Source organism: Crassostrea angulata, chromosome 6 (assembly GCF_025612915.1).
Source record: "Crassostrea angulata isolate pt1a10 chromosome 6, ASM2561291v2, whole genome shotgun sequence".
NCBI lineage: Eukaryota > Metazoa > Mollusca > Bivalvia > Ostreida > Ostreidae > Magallana > Magallana angulata.
The window spans coordinates 51,431,204-51,452,063 of record NC_069116.1 but is presented as its reverse complement, the minus strand read 5'-3'; the positions used below and the strand labels follow the sequence as shown (position 1 = coordinate 51,452,063).

Genomic DNA, 20,860 nt, shown 5'->3' with positions numbered 1-20,860 from the left:
TTGGGTTGGCTTTGTTTTGTTACATCTTGATGTGAAGCAGTAGCCACATCTTCTAATGATGCTTTTCATTTTAATAGACATCATTTATGCTAAAAATATTTATTGACAGAGTCAGCTGAGATAAGAAAAGCATCTGAATCTTACACTATGTACATACAATTGGAGTTAAAGTCAGAGTATTTGTAACAAAATTAGTAATGAACTGAACAACTGCACCTTACAGCTAATAAGTAACAAAGTTTTATGTTCTTTTACTCCAACAGTATCAAACAAAATAAAGTCTATGGTTTTACATATTTATTCATACATGTATAATATATGTATTTTGATTAAATATATATGTACTTCTATATCACCCCCAGCCATTACAGACAATGTCTAACCTACTTTCACTTGGTCTGGCTCTTTACCATAACAACGTTTCTGTTTAATAAGAAGTCTTTTGAGTAAAATTCTGTAAAATCAGTTTTTAAATGGAAGAATTTCCATCACTAAAATACATTTAAACAATTTCAAACTAATTGAGTATAAAGATAGTTTCACAATTTCCCTTTCACCCTTTCAGTCGAGTTACCAGATATACATCACACATCATTCATATTTTCTTGCTTGGGTTTTGAGACATATGCCTGCATACTGTCCGCTTTGACAAATGCTTGGTCCAAGTCCATTTGACTATCGTCAGTGAAATCTTCTGATGGCCTAACAGTTCTATTACTACTGATCTCAGACAGTGCAGATTTTTTCAGGGAGAGGACTTGGTTTTCTAGACTGTTTAGAGAATCTGAGGAAGAGAGTCGCATATTTTTCCGTTCACTGTCAGCTAATCGGAGGACTGGAGACAAGAACTTTTTGCATGGAGATCGGTTTTCCCTGTCTTCATCTAGTTGTCTCTTTTCTCTGTATGCCTTCCTGTGAGACATTGGACTATCATGCTGTTACAAAAAATACAAATAAAGTTACATTCAATTTTACAACACATATTCATGTCTTGTAACATGGTAACGTCACAAATCTAATGTGACAATATGATATACCAGTACACAAAGCAAAAATTAATAGGCTATAAATTTAAGAATCACACTTTATTAGCAAATGAACAGCAAATTGACTTTTTTTTCTTTTAAAATACAAATATATGTACCGGTAGATGGTATTTTGATATGAAGATTTCAATCTGTTAAAAAACTATCAGTAAAATCTTTGATACTTACCATTAGTTTGTCTATTTCTTCTGACACTCTCTGGAGAGACAATTCCGAATTTTTTAAGCTACATTTGTTAAGGAAATTCAAAAAATATTTGATAAAAGAACAAGATATTTCACATGGATGTGGGCAATATGCAATGTGAACAAAGAATATTGATCACAATTGAGTTGTTTTGCAGTATAAATAGTATACATTGTGATTCCTACAAGATATAAATGTATTTATTTTTTTAACACATTCAAATGGACAAACAATGTCTTTTATTCAAGAACATTTAAAAGAGCATAAATGGTTAAAAACCAGCTTGGTTTCCAGATTTTATCTACTAAGAACCAACAGTCAATGCAAACAATAAGTTTAAGTGGACAGAAAGAAGAACAGACTTTTTGTTTTGAATAAGAGACAGCTAGGAGCATGAAACAAAATACCGGTATATGCTTTATTTTCTTTTTACTTGCATTTGAGTTTTGGTCATTATATGGAATAAAAGACTTGCTGGTCAAGACCATAAAGGGATGAAAAGGATACAGATTGATCTGTTCTTTAAAATCTTCCATTTTACTGGAATCCAACTGTAAAATTATAAACAAACAATCAAAATACATGTATCACCAACAAAAGACAAATATATTGGATTTTAAAGCTGAGCTTCCAATGATACAGTAATTTTGAGATACCCCAGAGTACACTGCAGTCACATGATGTCTACGGACAGTCAATTATAAGCATTAAATTGTTGCTGCTCAAAATAAACTTAAAGACATCTAAAGTATCAGTATAATTAAGGAATATTAAAAAAGGAATCATTCTTCGAGTATTATGAGGTCATAGTTTTTGTCAGGGTGTGGTCAAATCCAATAAAGCCCATAGCGTTTTATGAAAGATTTGATCACGCCCGACCAAAAGTATCACCTCATAATATTCAAAAAATGATTCCTATTACTTATATGTATATAATTTTCAGTACAATCAAAAATTAGAATATTGATATATTTATGTGATTTTCATTTCTTTTTATTATGCAAACCCCACTTGCGCCACAATAATACATCATTTGAATTTATTGAACTGTACATTACAAAATCAATTGGTAGTGTTAACACAAAGACACTGAAAAATGTAAATATTAATACATACATGTACTTAAAGAATAAATATTAAATGGAAGAGATGGCATGGAAAAGTCCAATTTCAATTTACCTGAAGGAAAAGGCCTGAGTTCTCCTTACGAAGAGCCACCAACTCTTCATCCTTGATCTCCAATAATTTTTTCACTGCAACCTGTTTTTATACAACACATAAAAGTCAGTTATCTATGGAATACATTCATGAAAATTGCTAGAGATTCAAACCTGCAGATGCCTATCATTGCAAAATGATTAGTACCAGTTACTGGTAATCAAACCACAAATTGCACCTACCATAAAATACTTTTGACTTACCGGCAAATACCTTTACATGTTTCAACATGAGTAATTGTTGTCCTAACATTGTTAAACATTTACCGACATACAATACATATACTACATACAGGTATGCTAAGTTCAAACTTACAGTAATCTCATAAACAAGAAATATGAATTGTAAAATCTGATTAGGCCAAAAAAAATTAATCATTAGTTTCTCGGGCCAAAATTTTGAAATATTGATGAGGCAGGCAGGTTTTTTTTTTTTTTTTTTAAAGGACAAAGTTCACAGTGACGGTAACCCATATTTTATGATTTATTTATCAAGCGGGTACATTGGCTAAGTTTAAATATTTCTTTTAATTTGTTCTTTTTAGTTTAAACTGTCTCTGTTTCCTGTTCAAAGGTTAAGTTTTTGCAGATGAACAAACGATGACAAATGGTTTGTGCCCCTGCTTCATTTTGCAGCCCATCTTTCCCCTCCACAGTAATAACACAAGTCTGAACTGAAATAGGGGACCTCTTATGGCATTTCACTTGCCGAATTTGCCATATAAAAATTTATCAAATAAAGCATTCTTATTAATCTTCATTGCCTTGAGGACAGAAATCAAGGAAAAGTAAATAAGTCATCAAAAAATTTTCAAACATTAGAATTGTCCTTTATTCCTGCTACTAGGCAATATCACAGAGGCTTCAATTTCTGAAGATAACAGAAAAATTTCAGTGGTAGTGTTAACAGGGACCAACATAGGGCAAATTTAGTTTAGGGAGACTTCACTTCTGAAATTTTCCCTCACAGAAAGATAGGGAGAAGTTTGAGAAATCAGGTGGACTTCCATTCTTTGACAATGGCATAATGCTAATGCTAATATATATATACACAGATTCAACCTTAATTTGAACTGCATTAGAAGCAAGTCAATTAAATATAAAAATAACTCCTAAAAAAATTAAAATATTATCCAATTTTTTAAATTTAATTTATTAGATGTATTAATACATTTTGTAGATGAAATGTTTCGTAATTGTGTTGGCTAAATGACAAATAAAACCAGTCTATGTGTTTCTGTAATCAGTGCATTTTGGAGGTACATGTATTAGTCCAACCCTTTGACCCAATTATAACCGTCATATAGTTGGATCTGTTAACTTTAAAGATAACTGTAGACAAACGGTTTTATGATTATTTTAGCATTAACTTGGCAAAGTTATTAACTAATTACAAGTTTCCAACTAATTATAATATCAGCACCTAAAGTTATAAAGATCGGTTGTAATTTTCTGTGCAGAGTAAGTGGTTGCATCAACCGTATTTATAACCTCTAAAGATAAGACAGTCGCTTGTTATTAATCACAATAGGGGTTAACTTAGGCTATGAAAATGTCTTTTGAATTAGATAATTATCATTTTATTGCATTTAGGGTTAATTTGGGTTTAACTTTCACGATCGTGAAATCAGAATACAGGGCAAGTTCAACCTCACTTTCTGAGGAAATTCTGGCGAAGTTACCGATCACAAAGCGAGTACTTATATTTACATAAATTTGTATTTAGCCCAACTAGACCCCTAGGTTTGTCACTGGGTAGATGTGTCAGATAAAATAACGTTTTCACTGACAGAGACAGGCATTTATTCTCAGCGTTTCTTTACATTGATTCCATAATAGAGAAAACCGATAATGGTAAGACATGAAAAATCCGGGAAAATAATGATAAAAAAGTTTGATGCGGCGATAATTTTACTGATGCGGCGGTGCCTGAGAAACAAATCATTAATTTTTTTTGGCCTTACCAATTCCTTTTCAATCTTCTCATGTTCCGACACAAAGTTGTGAAGATTCTCTTGAGCTTGGTCCAACTCTTCTTGCAATGATGAAATCTTAGAATAAAAAAATTGTATACTGATATTTATATACATTTAATATATAAATATACTGAATGTGTGTACATGTGTATGAATTGATTTAAGACTTCAAAGAATCCATCCACAAACAGTTATAAATCTACACATCTTCAACTACACGTATAACTCTACAAATAATGTGAAACTCTAAAAACCTTCAGTTAAAAAAAATTTAGTGTTACATATCTTCCACAGTAATATAAAGTTGAACATGCATGGAAATGTGAAAAAATATGGTTTTATTTTTCACCATATTGAAATGATCACAATAAAAGCCAAAAAATATATCATTGTGAAAAATGTCAAAAATACATGTACAGGCACATGTTATGCTGGCCCTGACCTTTTCCGCCTTGCTCTCGCCCTCCAGCACCAGCTCATTGTTCCGGGATTCAAGGACACAGATCCTATCCTCCTTCTCACTCAGGAAAGCCTGGAGCTCCTCTCCTTTCCGGACCTGACTGTCCAGGGTATCCTTCATATTCCCCACTTCCATGTTTTTGTCTTCAATCTTTTTCATCAGTGTTGATAAAAACTCCTAATGATAGTAAAGATTCAGCATGAAACAAAGATTCTTCTTGTGTTTTTATCTAGATTCTACCATCTCTTTGAAACATATTCTACAGCAGTATAGACATGTAGCATAATGAAAAGAATTCATTGCAACATAGTGAGACAAAAGGATAGATAATACAATACAAACTTTCATTCCACTAAATATATGTACTTTTCTTTCAATAGTGATTATGATTTACGTCACAATTTCCTTTTGGGTTTTGTTGTTGTAGATATTTGTGGTTTTATCAATATTCTTTGAATACTAGTTTTCAACGATTTTGTTTTTGAACTGATCCATGAAATTTAATATTCATTAAAAGGCAATTTCTAAAATATTTTGTATTGATAGGATAACTTGCCATAAATTATGCATCCTTGGAACTGTGATTTTCATCAAATTCATGAAAATTGATGCACATGAATATCAATGAAAAACTACCGGTAGTTATCTATATAAAGCTAAACAAGATTAACGAACATAAACAAACAGAAAATCAAGAAATAACAGATACCTGGTTTTCAGCAGCAATCCTTTCTAGATGTTGAATTTCACTGGTGGACGTTTTAAGGGTTTCGTCTTTCTGTTCCAGCATGACTTTTACTGTGACCAGCTCGTGTTTAGTCGATTCTAGCTCATTATACAGTTTGTTTTTGTCTTTCAAATTCATATCCGATTGGTTCAGGTTTTCCTATAGGTAAAGAACAAAAATGTAAACTATGGTATCTTAAAAATTTCTCCATTAACATTCTCATTTGTTACATACATGTATCTGAAGCAGTAGACAGTGAAGATTTTTTATCATTCAAAATGTGCAGTTTTGGTTGAATCACTATTTAATCAAGATTTTGCAAAAAGATTGTAAGGAAGCTGATAAGACAGTGTGAACTGAAAAATATTTATATCATTAAGGTGGCTCAATACACCTTGAAAAGGTCTCTCAAATCATCAGAAAAATACTTGGTTATGATAGATAGCATGATGCATGAGAAGTCAAACAGGTAGAAAATATGCAATTTTTGATAAAAATCATGATATTTATAAATTTAGTTTAGTAAGCCCAAGGCTGAATCAAACTTGGATCCACGGTTCACAAGCCTGATACTTTAACCAATGAGCTATGATGTACAACCAGATAGATTGATGCAAACAATCTAACAAAACATTTAAATCGCCATCGTGTGATGAAGTGTCTTAAAAAGTAAATGTCTTGATGTAGCGAAGCATCAAGTGTTTGTTTAAACTGTATCTAGAGAAGCTACTTCACAAGTTCTTACATCAGCTAGACAATCTACTCTACAATCTGTACATGTATCTGGATAATCTACATGTACTTAACAATCTAAACTTGTGTTTGGATCTGGATAATCTACTAGACAAGCTATACATGTATCTGGATAATCTACATGTACTTGACAATCTAAACTTGTGTTTGGATCTGGATAATCTACTAGACAAGCTGTACCTGTATCTAGATAATCTACTAGACAAGCTGTATCAGCATTTGGATAATCTACTTTACAAGCTAAAATCAGTATCTGGATAATCTTATTAACAAGCTGTACCTGTATCTGGATAATCTACATGTACTTGACAAGCTGTACCTGTATCTGGATAATCTACTAGACAAACTGTACCATATCTAGATAATCTACTAGACAAGCTGTACCATATCTTTTGACAAGCTGTACCTGTATCTGGATTATCTACTTCACTTTCTGTACCTGTATCTGGATCTGGAGGTCTTGCTTCTGTTTCTGGAGGTCAGCAATGGCTTCCTCCAGCTCCTGGACCTGACATTCCCTGTAATCCAGCGTCTCCTGAACTGTGGCCAAAGTTTCCTGAAATCATATGAATATCTAGTAAATTACAAAAAGTATATTCTATTTTATAGTGAAGTTGTATAATCAGTCTAGGCTTAAACTCCGAAAACGGAGTATTTGGCACCGTCATGCATTGCGATTTTCTCAACTTCCGTTTTGTAGCTAATGTAAATAATGGAAAGTTGTGTCCCTTTCCCGTAAAAAACGTGATTGAAAAATAGATTTAAATCCTTCAGGAGTGTGAAAAAAATGGAAAAGACTCAGAAATGGTTAATTTTAAAATTATACCTCAAAAGAAATGTGGAAATGTTTTGGTAAACAACAGGGAAAATATATACAAAAATTTAAACTCACACGTGGTCGACCAGGACTTATAGGATAAGAAAATCAGACTTCAAATTAAAACTTGGAAGTAAGGAGATGGAAATTTAAATGTTGCACTCATGTAAGTATTTACGCCTTTAATAAAGGTGATGGTTTTTTTTAAAAATACGACTAATTACGATGTATACAAGGTTTTAAGAAGTGCCGACTTGGCGAGTCATCGCGTGATCAAAAGAACGGTGTATTGACTTCAAACTGGATATATAACTCACAGTAATAGTTCATTTCACACCCTAGCACATAAATAATTTTTAATAATAGTGAAATCATGGAAAAACATTAATTTATTCACTTTTATTGATATCATCATCGGAAACAGAATTGACCAACTTTGACAGCAAATAAAATTTGATTTGCCCAACGAACGTATATTTTTGCCAAATACATTCTGTTGAAACATGTCTTAAAAAGCATTTAAACGTATTTTCAGACCTGCATATGAATAATCCGCTTTGCATGATCAATTTTCCTGAATGCCCTGTTTTCACTTAAAAATGTGATATTTTGATTAACTGCGCATGCGCCGAACTCCTTTTTCGGAGTATTTTTACTTTTCAGAAATCACTTCCGTTTACTCCGTTTTCGGAGTCCGCCCAGACTGATAATGAGCATTTGATTATAAGGAAATCTTTATACAAAAACCAAGCTGTATCAAGATCACATATTAATTTGATGATTCCATTATATATCTTTATAGGAGTGTTTCTATTGCACTACTGGTATCAATAGAGGGGGTCACCTGCAGGTTTTGTTTGTCTTCAATGATCTCTTCATTTATTCTCTGTATTTTTTCAAATTCCAGTCCTAAAGCACCAAGCTGTTGTAACAAAAAAGAATCATGTTGAATCAACATGACAACATAAACTGATATACATTGGATCAATTCATTTACTTGTATGATACATGTATATTGTTTTTATTTGTTTTGTATAAAAAAATAATAAATACCTTGTCCTCAAACTCTCCAACTTGGCTTTGAACAATAGTTTCCTGAGACTTGTATTTCGTTTTGTAATCCTCCAGTTCTTTTTCAGTTTGTTTAAGGATCAATTTTAGATCCCTGTTTTCACTTTCAAAAGCTAAGAACAGACAATTTTCAAATTTACTGGCACAATAAAAACCATAAACAGAAAGAAAGAATCAGACAACAATATTTTGTGAATATGTGCATTCCCCTGAAAGTAAATGCACGCTTAATATATACACTGTGGTATCACTCATTTCATTAAGACAATTTCAATGGTTTGTCAAAAGTTCATAGTGGTATAATTGTATGATACATGTAAATGTAGTGGTTTCATAATTTGTTTAGAATGTAAATTTGTTGGTAGGAAGGAGTCACAACATCTATGCGACCATAAATTCTAATTACGGGTATTTCACAGCAGATGGGATTAATTTTACCTTGTGATTTAATTTTCTCCTCATCCATTTCTTGATTTAGACTTTTAGAGAGTTTATTCAATTTTTCTGTAGTTTCACTTAGCAAAGCCCTCTCTCTTTCAAGAATCTACAAAACATTTGCATTGATTGGATGTTACATCTCCTAAAATGTGTAATTCAAATCATATTTGACAACAACATGAACAGGTTTAATTCTGAGACCTCGGTGAGCTTGGCGTTCTGGTGGTCGACTTTAGAGATGTGCTGCTGGAGTTGTAACGTCTCTGTCTCCATGTCCATCACTCGCTGGTTCAGAGCTCCATTCTGTTCCTGTACATGTGTATAAATAAAAAGAGATGACATGTCATAACATAATATAGCATTGAATCGTGATTTTTTGAAGTATACACTCTCATAACTGCAGCGGTGTGTGCATACAAATTGAGTAACGCGCGTTAGCGCGTTATGAAAATTTGTATGCACACACCGCTGCAGTTATGAGAGTGTATACTTCAAAAAATCATGATTTAATGCTTATATTTACATTTTTTTAACTTCTTGCCTTGTCTGCAAATGTGATTCATACCTTAAAATTCCTATCTTATCCTATGGGTAAGTTAATATTAATGGAAGAGCCACAGTAACAGCCACGAGCGTGAACTTTGATTTTCGCTTGTGACGTTGCAGTTTACAGCGTTCAACATTTGTGACGTCATAATAAAACTCGTCAATTTGACCTTTGACTACTTGTTGCATTTAGAGGCATTTAAACATCACGGCATTTAATGGAAAAACACATTAGAATGTAAATATAGGTATTTTGAACTCATTCCTACATGTATTTCAAGTACGCAGATGTTTCATTAATTACAGAAAACACCGCATTATATGGGCGCTACCTCTGCTCCCAGAAACCAATTTTCCATTATTGTATGTAACTGGATATTATTGGAATGACAACAGGAATGTGCACACAGAAATACAACACTAAGCATCCTAATGTAAAAATTGAAAAAAATACTCTACCATTATACTGCAGTCAAAATATTCAAAATGTGTCTAGAAAGTAGAAAAAAAACAACACTACTCTTTTTGATATATTTTAGGTCTATAATGATGAAGCTCTGACCTGCAGCTGTTTGATCTCCTCGATCAGTGTAGCGTGATGCTCCTCGGTCATGGTCTCTGGTTCACACTGCTCAAAGATGCCCTCATTCTCCTCAAATGGAATGGTGTCATTCAGTGAGGGGGTGCTGTTGGTGGAACAGGGGGCACAGATCTCTCTGTTCCTTAACTTCTTCACCACTTTCTTAGGTGTTGTAATTGTCTAGCGAAGATTCAATAAAGCCAGACCATGCATTAAACTGCTTAGCTAAATGGGCTAGGCTATAACTTTTGGTAGTTCCTATCATAGTTAAAACTTACAATGCAAAGTCTACATGTATATCATAAAGTTGTAAATGAATAAAAGACAGGTACCAATATTTCTTAATAAAGACCAATAGATAAGAAAAATTAAATAAAGATCTTAATCTTGAGTTCTGAACTACAAACTTCGTTTATCGTTCAGTCACAACAGAATTGTAATACATTGCATCAGTAATGAATAATAAAAATTAATCCCTATATACTTGTATCTATATATTTCTTAACACTTTAATGTTTACTGACATCAAAACTACTGAGAACTTACCTTTACGACCTGTAAATGTCTCTCTTTCATAACATCATGCTCCACTTGAGTCCGAATCTGATAAGACTCGAGTACAAATTTGAGATCAGCATGAGCCTTCCGGACGGACGCTAACTCGGACTGCTGCTCCATTTCTCTCTTTTCCCATTCATCCTGAGCTTGTTTCATTTTTTCTTTCATCTTCAAAGAGAGTATAAAAATTCATTAAGCTTTTTCAGGAATTTAAGATGCCTTTGATATTAATTTATATCATTATGCATTACAACTTCAAAATTTATATTTTGTCAGTGGTCATCAAGAATCTGAATATTTTTCAACATATGAAATCAGAATTCTCCTTTATTGTTTTAAAGTTATGAACTATGAATTAAGAAGTGCAATTATTGTACCTCCTCATTTTCCTCTGTGAGTTTCTCCACCTGTGACTTGTATTTTTCAATAGTAGCTTTGGACATATTATCAGCTGCTGATGGAGTGAGCTTTGGGGTCTGGGAGATGGGCTTTTCTTCTCCTGTAATACACACTTATATTCAAACATGGTGAGACTAAGTAAAAATTACATATCATTGGCAAGGGTATTACTATAAGAGTTTCCTAACATTATTCATACTTTTCAGTTCCTCTTTAGCTCTCTAACAGAAAATTCAAGACCTAAGATATTAAGTCCTTTCTGTTCCTCTAGGAAATTCCTGAATTTTCTATTCATATAGATGTTTAAGATGTTTACTGACATCATTAAAGAATTCAATGAACCTTTTGCTCCTCTAGAAGTTACCTGCATTACACTGACTTTCTGTTCCTTTAGGAAATCCTTGACTTTAGACTATCCTTTTTGCTTCCCTAAGGGTTCCCTATTAGACATTACACTGACCATTATGCTCCTCTATACGATTCTTGACATTACACTGACATTTCTACTAATCTAGGAGTGTCCCTGACATTACACTGATTTTTTGCTCCCCTAAAAGTGTCCCTGATATTACCCTGGCCTTGCTCCTTTAAGAGAGTAATTATAAATTACCTATAGAGTTCCCTGATACCTGGTATTACACTGACCTTTCTGTTCCTCTAGGAGTGTCCCTGACATTACACTGACCTTTCTGTTCCTCTAGGAGTGTCCCTGACAATACACTGACCTTTCTGTTCCTCTAGGAGTGTCCCTGACATTACACTGACCTTTCTGTTCCTCTAGGAGTATCCCCGACATAACTTTGACCTTCTGTTCCTCTAGGAGTGTCCCTGAAATTACACTGACCTTGTTCCTTGACATTACACTAACCTTTCTGTTTCTCTAGGAGCTCCCTGACATTACACTGACCTTAATCCTTGACATTACACTGACCTTGTTCCTTGACATTACACTGACCTCTCTGTTTCTCTAGGAGTGTCCCTGGCATTACACTGACATTCTATTCCTCTAGGAATGTCCCTGACATTACCCTGACCTCTTTGTTTCTCTGGGAGTTCCAAGACATTACACTGACCTCTCTGTTTCTCTAGGAGTGTCCCTGACATTACACAGACATTCTATTCCTCTAGGAGTGTCCCTGACATTATCCTGACCTTTCTGTTCCTCTAGGATTGTCCCTGACATTACACCGACCTTTCTGTTCCTCTAGGAGTGTACCTGACATTACTATGACCTTTCTGTTCCTCTAGGAGTGTCCCTGACATTACACTGACCTTTTTGTTCCTCTAGGAGTGTCCCTGACATTACACTGACCTTTTTGTTCCTCTAGGATTGTCCCTGACATTGCACTGACCTTTCAGTTCCTCTAGGAGTGTCCCTAACATTACCGACCTTTCTGTTCCTCTAGGAGTGTCCCTGACAATACACTGACCTTTTTGTTCCTCTAGGAGTGTCCCTGACAATACACTGACCTTTTTGTTCCTCTAGGAGTGTCCCTGACATTACACTGACCTCTCTGTTTCTCTAGGAGTTCCCTGACCTTTCTGTTCCTCTAGGAGTGTCCCTGACATTTCTATAACCTTCTGTTCCTCTAGGAGTGTCCCTGACATTATAACTGACCTTTTTGTTCCTCTAGGAGTTCCCTGTACATCCTCTCCAGCTCATCCATCTTCCTGTTGTCCACCTGTAGTGATTCCACACCCTGGGATCGCACCAATTTGAGTTCATTCTTCAAGTGTTGGATATCTGCTGCATACTTTGTTAACTGGGGATTGTGGTCCATCTGGTATTTTAGTGTCTCTATTTCTGATCTTAAGTCTGCCTGTGTTAAGAGTCTCATAAATCAAATTTTGATTCACTGATGAGAAATTCTATAGAGATACCCCCCTTTCAACAATTACCCCGGTACACCCATGTAATTCAAGTAAGTTTTTTCAAATTTTACATAGGTTTAAAGATATTCATCCTTATGGTATGATATTAGCATTCTTTAAACTAAAATAACGTTTTAACTCTTTAAAATTGTGGTGTTGCATTAAAATGATATACAATAAAAATAATGATTTTTTCTCACTTTTGACTTTTATATTTCAAAGTGCATCTGTGATGCAAAACATTTTAATCCTTTTACAAACATGTACATGTGCATATTTTAATTCAAATCTTTATGAGAAAGAGAAGTAATAAATGAAACCCAAAGAGTGCAGCAACTTTGGGACCATGCCGTACAATAGTTTCCTGTAACGCTGGCTCGACTTCCTGTTTCTCCTTGACGATCTTCTCCAGGCGGCCAATGTTGTTGTCCCTGAACTTGACGATCATCTTGTTGCTCTGCAAACACTTGTCTTTCTTGTTGCAAATGTCCTGAAGTTGCTCTATTTTCTCTTGTAAAATCTGAAAATATAGTTATTTGTTCTACTCTAAATGAAACAAATGGAACAAATTGTTCGGTATATTGATGTACTTTGTACTGGTGTATGGACAGTACATGGAACAGCTGTAATCTATTGAATTGGGCAGTCACTATGCCTCTTGGAAAATTTTAAATTGGGGAAAACTACAGCGTTTGGCCTACTTTTTGCTGGCATATTACACGTCATGCAAAATAGCTCTCTTTACAAGCAATAACTATTGGGTGAACATCTACTGACTTGATTTTTCTGATCGGCCCTCTCCTTAAACAGCATACACCGCACAAATCTCTCCTTCCAATCGGAATCTGGTACAGAGCAGTTAGTTGATGAGGATGTTGCTGAAAACAAAAACCAATATAATTACCAGGGATGTGATTGGTAGAGAAATCAAATCAGTTGGTAGTCTGCACCAATCTCAAGAATTACCCCTATATTCACTTAATAAACTTCAAGATTGGAATGCTTTGTTTTTTAAAAATTATCGTGGTATTCTCAACAATGTACTGTTAAGAGGATAACATCTCTTGTCACGGACATCATACAAAAGAAAATAAATGCAAAAAAATAACCCAAGCAAACTGGATGAAGTGATTACATCAAATTGTTTAAGTACAATTGGGTTTAAGATTTATACAATCTATGCAGAAAAACAATAAAAAAAGTTTTCAACAATCCACGGCCTACAAGATGTACATGTTAACCAAAAGCAAAATTAATGACAACCCTAACCTGTTTGAATACATATATGTAGATATATGTGATCGTATGAAAAGGTACTGTCAGAGCAACATCTCATAAGTTCACGTGGAAAAATACTTACTACAAGTATGTTAAATCTACTTGCAAAAAAGTTGGAAAAGCAACAAACTTTCCATCATTTTCAATCGCACTGCTTTCTAATCTTATTTATACTGTGGAGTCATTTAAATTCGTGAAAGCCAATTTTCGTGGATTGTGGGTTTTTGGCTTATTCTTGGGGATGTAATTTCGTGGATGCACCGGTTTTCAGTTTCAGTTTCAAAGAAAACTCTTTCTAAATTTGTTTCATTGTGGATGTAAATTCGTGGGGGAGGGCTACCCACGAATACCACGGAAATTGAGCCACCACCAATTCTAATGATTCCACAGTACTTGTACATGAAGCATCCAACAATTAAGTATATTTTTAGTGCAGTGTTAATTACCTGTGATACCTGTGAGACCTGGCTGGGCTGTGAGGTTTCCACTCATGAAGGCCGACAGCTGGTCCTTCAGTCGTTTTATTTCTTGTTGTAGGGACAGGACATTTCCTTGTGTGTCTTCATTCACAACAGCCTGAAAAAGAATGGAAAAACTCCTGTTTGATTAGAGGAACATATATGTATTTTGATCCAAGGAAAGGTATTTTGTTAAACATACAATACTGGTAATTCAAACAAAAATGATTATACAAAAAAAAATCATTGAATTTTTAGAAATCAATTATTTAATTGTGTATACGTTTACCTTATTTTTTATCAATTTTGCTCGGCGAGCAAAATGTAGAGTTGATAGTGTTTCTCCAAAGGATCTACAAAACAAATCATATGTTATGAAATCTTAATCAATCAATATTAAATCCAAAAGCATGTTAGAATAATCAATTTAAAGCACATTATACAAATATTATCATCACTTTAATACATATCTCTTTAAAACTTCACAGATTTGGTTAAGATGTTTAATTTAAATACTTGGGTAATGATATGATGTATCAATCCCCAAAAGTTAGACAAACATGATAAACAATGTAATTATGAACTAATCGTAAATTTCATTACAATAACTAAACAATGTACAACTGAATTTACGTTCATATTCAAAACAGCACTTACTTGGAGCCAGGATGGATACATGCAATGATATGTGTTTTAGCATTACCCCCAAGAGAATCCTGTAATAGCAATGAAAAAGAAAGTCAAAAAATAATCAAGACATAATATATACTTAATTAATGAATTAAACTATCACCTTGATAAAAAAGCCATATACAATGTGAATTATAAAACTGATAAAATGAAGGCCCCTTTGAGACAGTCCCTACTAAAAATTGGCAAAATGAAGCCTCTTTTGAGACGGTCCCTACCCTGAGGAGGAAGGTGAGTCGTGAGTCTCGGTATGGAATGTGTCGAGATTTACCATGGGCGATGTCTACCAGCGACATTATGACGTTACCCAGAATGGACAAGCTTTTGTTTATACTTCCTGCCTCCTACAAACACAAATTTGACAGCAAGAGTAAAATGAACGTTAAAGTATAAAGGTACAGAAATGAAATAAAAGATCAATATAAAAAATCTCTAACAATTTTCTGACAAAAGTACAATATTTCTATTAGACCACATAATTTTTAACATGTATCTAGTATATTTTAAAAATTTCTTCTTATATTAACATACAAATCTATACAGAGATAAATATTATTAATACTAAGTCATTCACAATTCCATCATGTCTACTCAATACACACATGTATAAATGTATTGCATTTCACTGTGTAAGCTCATACTAATGTATCGCATATATTGCACTTGCATGTACTTTTAAATATTTCTTCCGAGAAACATTTGTTTGACTTTGTAAATCAAAAAATAACTGCCATTTGCTTATGTACATGTAAATGTATGTGTACATGTAAGTACATGTAGAGGCCTTTCTGATACCTTTAGTCTCTGTCCCACTGCATTAGTATCTTTCTGCCTTTCACTTCCAGCCAAATCCACTAAATTAAGCTGTGATTCTTTCATATTCTTCACCCCTTTCCCCTGTGGTTGCTAGAAAATATCCTCTAGCATTAATATCAAATGAAGAATCTCTTGCAAATTAAATAAAAAGTGAAATTGAAACCTTCGAAAATAAATCAAGAGCCAGATGACATCAACACTGACTGTGCATTAAAACTCAAACATTGAACATGTACATGTAGTCTATGAGAATAACCTTAGACTCAATCTGTATGGTGAATACAGCATGACTTCTGGAGCTTTCTCGATTCATTGAAGTCGACGCTACTCTTCTGTTGATCCAACCAGATGTCAAAACCTGCTCAAAAAAAAATATACATAATCTGTAAATACACATCTGATTACAACTTACTCATTATTTGAATTAAAATACAATGCATGTTCGTGTGATTCCTACTACAATGTTTGTTAAGCGTGATCCCCTTCTACAGAGACAGAGCAGGGACAACTCCCGTTTCCTATATAAATTTATGAGATAAAATAAGACAAAAAAATAATGCTTCGTTTTTTAGGCCTAATGTTGCAGCAACATCTGTTACCCGGAAATTATATTGTCAGAGTAAAAAGTGATATACCTTTTAAATTTTAATTAAAATATGAATATTGAGTTATTCCATTTGCTTATCATGCAATAAAAATTTTAAAGTATCTCAGGCTGATAAACTAAAGATATTTCTTTGCCTAACATGCATGTTGCCTGTCATACAGTATCTGAGTAAAGCCTCAGATTTGAAGCTGATAATAAAGAGAAATGAGGAAAGTTGGTTAGGGTTGGCTGACCTCATAAGCCCCCAGCGCTGAGGTGACAGAGATTTCAGTGAGTCTGTCCACAAAGACCCCCTTCTTCATGTTCTCCCTCAGGTGGAGGGTCATCGTGGAGGGTTCCATCAGGTCATAGATCTGCTCATTGTAAATCTCCAGGAAGGAACACTTCAGGAGGAACTCTGAACCCTGGAATACATGAAAGAGGGAAATAATGTAATAATGCAATGTTTTCAAAATGTTTTACAAATTACAGTGAAGAAAATTTTTATCAATTAAGACAATCAAGGGCTGATATGTGCTAAATTAACTTTGCAGCAATGAGATTCTCGCAAATCTCATCAAATTTTCTCAAATTCAAATGAATGTTCATTTACAATATCAACTGTCTGCTACACACATGTATGCAAAATCTTAATTTGACAACAGCAACTCTAACTCACATTCTATGCAACCCTTACAAATACAAGTTTTTCAATGATGCCTGGATTCTTTATCATATACATCACTTGCTACTATGGGTTGTTACATTCCTTTATGAGTTACATGTACATGTATGTCTCATTACATGTAACCAGCTTGATAAAACAATTGAGTTTTGATATTCACGTACATAATACAATTCTACAGCCCCCTACCTTTTCCTGCTGCTCACTGATTAAGTTAAACAGATACTCAAAGCTTCTTGGAGTGACTCCTCTTAAATCATGCTGGAAATTTTCTACATCATCAGATGGCCCTACAGTTTGAATGTATGACTATAGACTGATGTACACACAAACAAGATCAGTTACTGAAATGCTGATATGATAGCACAAAGGTACATGTAGTACATATTAATCAAAATTAATCTAATTATTGGTTTTTAGCTTTTAGGTTAATATGTTTTATAAGTTTTGTTTATAAGTTGTTTTTTTTAGCTTTTTAGTTTATAGCTGCACATTTATTTAGTATACAGGTTGTTGATAAATACATGAACCCTATACATGAAATAAAATTTGTTGATGATTTCATGAACATGTACAACATTTATTACTAGTATGTAAAGTAGTGTTATGTAGATAATCCTGTCTAAACAAGCCATCAACAATATTCCTTACCTATCATACTGTATGTTTTCCCACTTCCAGTCTGGCCACTGTAGAGAAGAATAAATTCATCATGAAAAAGACCTAAATACTACGTACTAGAATAAGAGCTGAACATACAACTGGTTTTCAAGTTCTAGCAAGGACGTATCAAGGTATTTTTTCTATAAAGCAATACCATATGGTATTGACTATTCCACTCACTAGGCAAATATCGTTCCATTGTATCCTTTGACACAGCTCTCGATGATTTTCTTCCCCATGATAGTAAAAACTGACTCCTGAAACATGAAATTTAATTTATAATACATGTTTATCATCCAGTAAAGAGATTTTAATTTAATTTTTTTTCAAATATTCAAAAGGTTTTTTTCCAATTATAAAACACATATTTAAAAAAAAACTTATTTCACTTTGACAGCATATTCCTAACACTTTTGTTAAAACTATTCCTTACCTGAGTGTCTTCATGATCAGCGACATGGTCAAATGTGAATGTTTTGGGGTCAGGCTTACTCTGAACTATGACAGCTGTCTTATTATCATTCACCGACACACATGGCTGACATCCACGGTCATTGTCATAGGAGTCTGGCGGACGAATTCTGACAAAAACTTTAATTGCGTCACCGTCACTGAAAAGTATAAGTCAGGGTTTGAGGAATTTCAATATTGATGTAATGCATAACATGCAACAATGTAATAATTTTATATGTTGTATAAAATTGAATAATATCATGCATCAATGTATCACAATTAACAATGTTGTTAATTCTTATATCCCATTCTATTAATTAGGTTATCAATTACAAAAACTTTGATAGTCATCAGTATATTGATTCGGATACATGATAAAACAAAACCATACCTTGCATCTGTTGAATTGTTGTCTGAAAAGCAAACATTTTATGAGTAAACATGGCATTAATCATGTTAATCAAAAACCATAAATACATACAACAATACTAGTATGTGCATCATTCACACACACATACAAAAGACATATAACCAAACGTTGAAAAGAAAGTTAAAACTTATGATTTATCATAAAAAAAATATAACTGATTGAACAAGTATTAAGCTTTATTTACTATGTTTACAGATAGTTCTACACACTGAAGCTGTCTGCAGATTCACATCACCACATGATTAGTTACATCCTTACACCGAAGTATAAAAAATTGTCGCACATGTAGAAGTGTCAAAAGATGATTTTATGCTAATTCTAAGTAAATAACTTTTGAAACATCTAAATCTCTAACTTTTGCACAAAACATGAATAACGAAATTATTTACCAGCTGTCATATTCCGTTTATTCAACTTCAGGAAAATTTCGAATATTGAAAATGGCGGGGTTTGTTTTTCAATAATCAAACAAGTCGTACGTTTATAATTCGACTCAAAAATGAGTGTATTAAAATAACTATAAAGATCTTTGTAAATTGCGTTAAAAGAAAACTTTGCTTTTAAACATCAACGCAAAAATAATGCATATCGCCAATATTATTAATGTACACAGTAACAAAATTGATTTATCAGATTAAAAAAATATTATATACTCCAACTGCAAATATAATCAACCAACAACATTTTTCTTTTTTAAAAAATGTAGAGACGTTCTGGAAAACCTTCTATAGCTCTCCCGGGCTAATATCACTCTTAAGCAACACTAAGTCATAAGTGTCCTTTGTTAAGGTTTTTTGTCCTTTGAATGAATAATATATATACACGAATTTCCATTTAAGGGACTTGGACACGATTTGAGCTCAAAATCTAAAGTTTTATTTTTCCAATTTTAATGTTTAGAATGGTTAATATGGTAATTTTATGGTACTTTAATGCTTGAAAATCTTTGTTTTGTAAACAAAGCTCGAGCTTTTTTATGATTTACATATGTGTTATATTGGTATAAGTCTCTATCAAATATTGCTTTTTTCTGTTTATCGTATTATCTCTATGAACACTTTGAATCAGTTTATCTGGTTTGCCACTAGTCATTTTGGTAATTGGTAGTTGGTAATTCCATACTTTACATGATTTGTAAACAAATATGACTCGCGTTTTGTTTACATATAACAATGACTATCTTTCTTAAAACTTGACTTCTAACATTCAAATTTTGGTTAATCATTCAAAATGAGCAAGTAACCCATTTTATACACAAAATAAGAGAAAAAATTGATCTAAATTCGTGTCTAAGTCCCTTTAAATTGGTGCGAAGATTAACGCGTATAACTTCCGTGAATGTAGCGATTGCAAATAGACGCGAAATATTTCCGGGGTTTTCCTGTAGATAAACGCAAAAATTTTGCGTTATCACACATTAAAATGCTCGCCGGAAGATAGCGCGGGACATTTAGAACCATTTTAACAAGGCCTTCGGACGTAGCTATTATTTCTTGCGTCAAAACATGTTAAAAATGACGCCGGATTCAAGTGAAATATGCACCGATTGCGTAGTCTTAGCTCAAAAGCCAGACAAATCGTGTTGATTTCAATGAGTTTTCACTGAGTGGGCAGCAATGAAATAGACAGGCAGACGTCACATTGCTATTTGACACAACTACCCAAAGTCCAAGCTCCTGTTATAATGGTTCTATCTGATAAACACGTTTTTTTTTTTTATGTGCGTGTCGCATTAAAATGCTCGCCGCAGTATATGGCGCGGGACATTTCTCTGATAAACACGTTTTATTTTTATAAGTGTGTGTGTTATAATCACCGATAATCTTACACATAACTATTGATTTTATTTGTGCATTAAAACAGCACACACCTTAACTGTACGTTAACTCAAATTATGTACCCTCGCCCTATGCGAGATTAAAATAGGGACTATAATTTTAGCAATTAAAAGTTGCGCGCGGTTTCAATTCGCAAAAGTCTAAGTCTGGCCTTATTTTGCTTAAATTACTTATTCGTGAAATGAATGAAAATTAACTTAATGTGTTTACACTAAAAACACACCAGACAATCTTTTGCGTTTGATAGCAAAATTAAATATTTGTATTATATATATCGCGACATTTCCACTCAATAAATTTTTTTTAATTTTACACTG

At 33.5% G+C, this 20,860-nt stretch overlaps 1 protein-coding gene across 2 annotated transcripts; it reads right to left on the bottom strand.

Annotated features, from left to right (window-relative positions):
* Positions 1 to 282: 282 nt before the first annotated feature.
* Positions 283 to 19,165, bottom strand: LOC128186883 (kinesin-like protein KIF15). 2 transcript variants are annotated; one of them, XM_052856836.1, is made up of 31 exons: positions 19,095 to 19,165; positions 18,667 to 18,688; positions 18,256 to 18,433; positions 18,003 to 18,079; positions 17,811 to 17,848; positions 17,349 to 17,449; positions 16,729 to 16,899; positions 16,145 to 16,246; positions 15,868 to 15,978; positions 15,291 to 15,416; positions 15,040 to 15,098; positions 14,672 to 14,735; positions 14,371 to 14,500; positions 13,424 to 13,524; positions 13,002 to 13,166; positions 12,393 to 12,594; positions 10,753 to 10,874; positions 10,364 to 10,543; positions 9,800 to 9,997; positions 8,893 to 9,000; positions 8,692 to 8,797; positions 8,236 to 8,366; positions 8,027 to 8,104; positions 6,805 to 6,921; positions 5,595 to 5,771; positions 4,868 to 5,062; positions 4,414 to 4,500; positions 2,412 to 2,492; positions 1,740 to 1,783; positions 1,215 to 1,272; positions 283 to 935 (listed from the first exon to the last, which is right to left on the bottom strand). In XM_052856836.1, exons 1-31 carry the CDS (start codon positions 19,102 to 19,104, stop codon positions 585 to 587), a joined length of 3,690 nt encoding a protein of 1,229 aa, XP_052712796.1. In that variant the 5' UTR covers positions 19,105 to 19,165; the 3' UTR covers positions 283 to 584. The 2 variants fall into 2 exon arrangements, with proteins under 2 accessions (XP_052712796.1, XP_052712797.1); XM_052856837.1 differs by having other exon boundaries at positions 14,380 to 14,500.
* Positions 19,166 to 20,860: the final 1,695 nt, after the last annotated feature.

Excerpts from the sequence above, each read along its gene's own strand:
- LOC128186883 (XM_052856836.1), bottom strand. Across the intron at positions 18,434-18,666 it reads AACAATTCAACAGATGCAAG|TGACGGTGACGCAATTAAAG; the intron begins GTATGGTTTTGT and ends TATACTTTTCAG. Across the intron at positions 1,784-2,411 it reads ACTCAGGCCTTTTCCTTCAG|TTGGATTCCAGTAAAATGGA; the intron begins GTAAATTGAAAT and ends ATAATTTTACAG.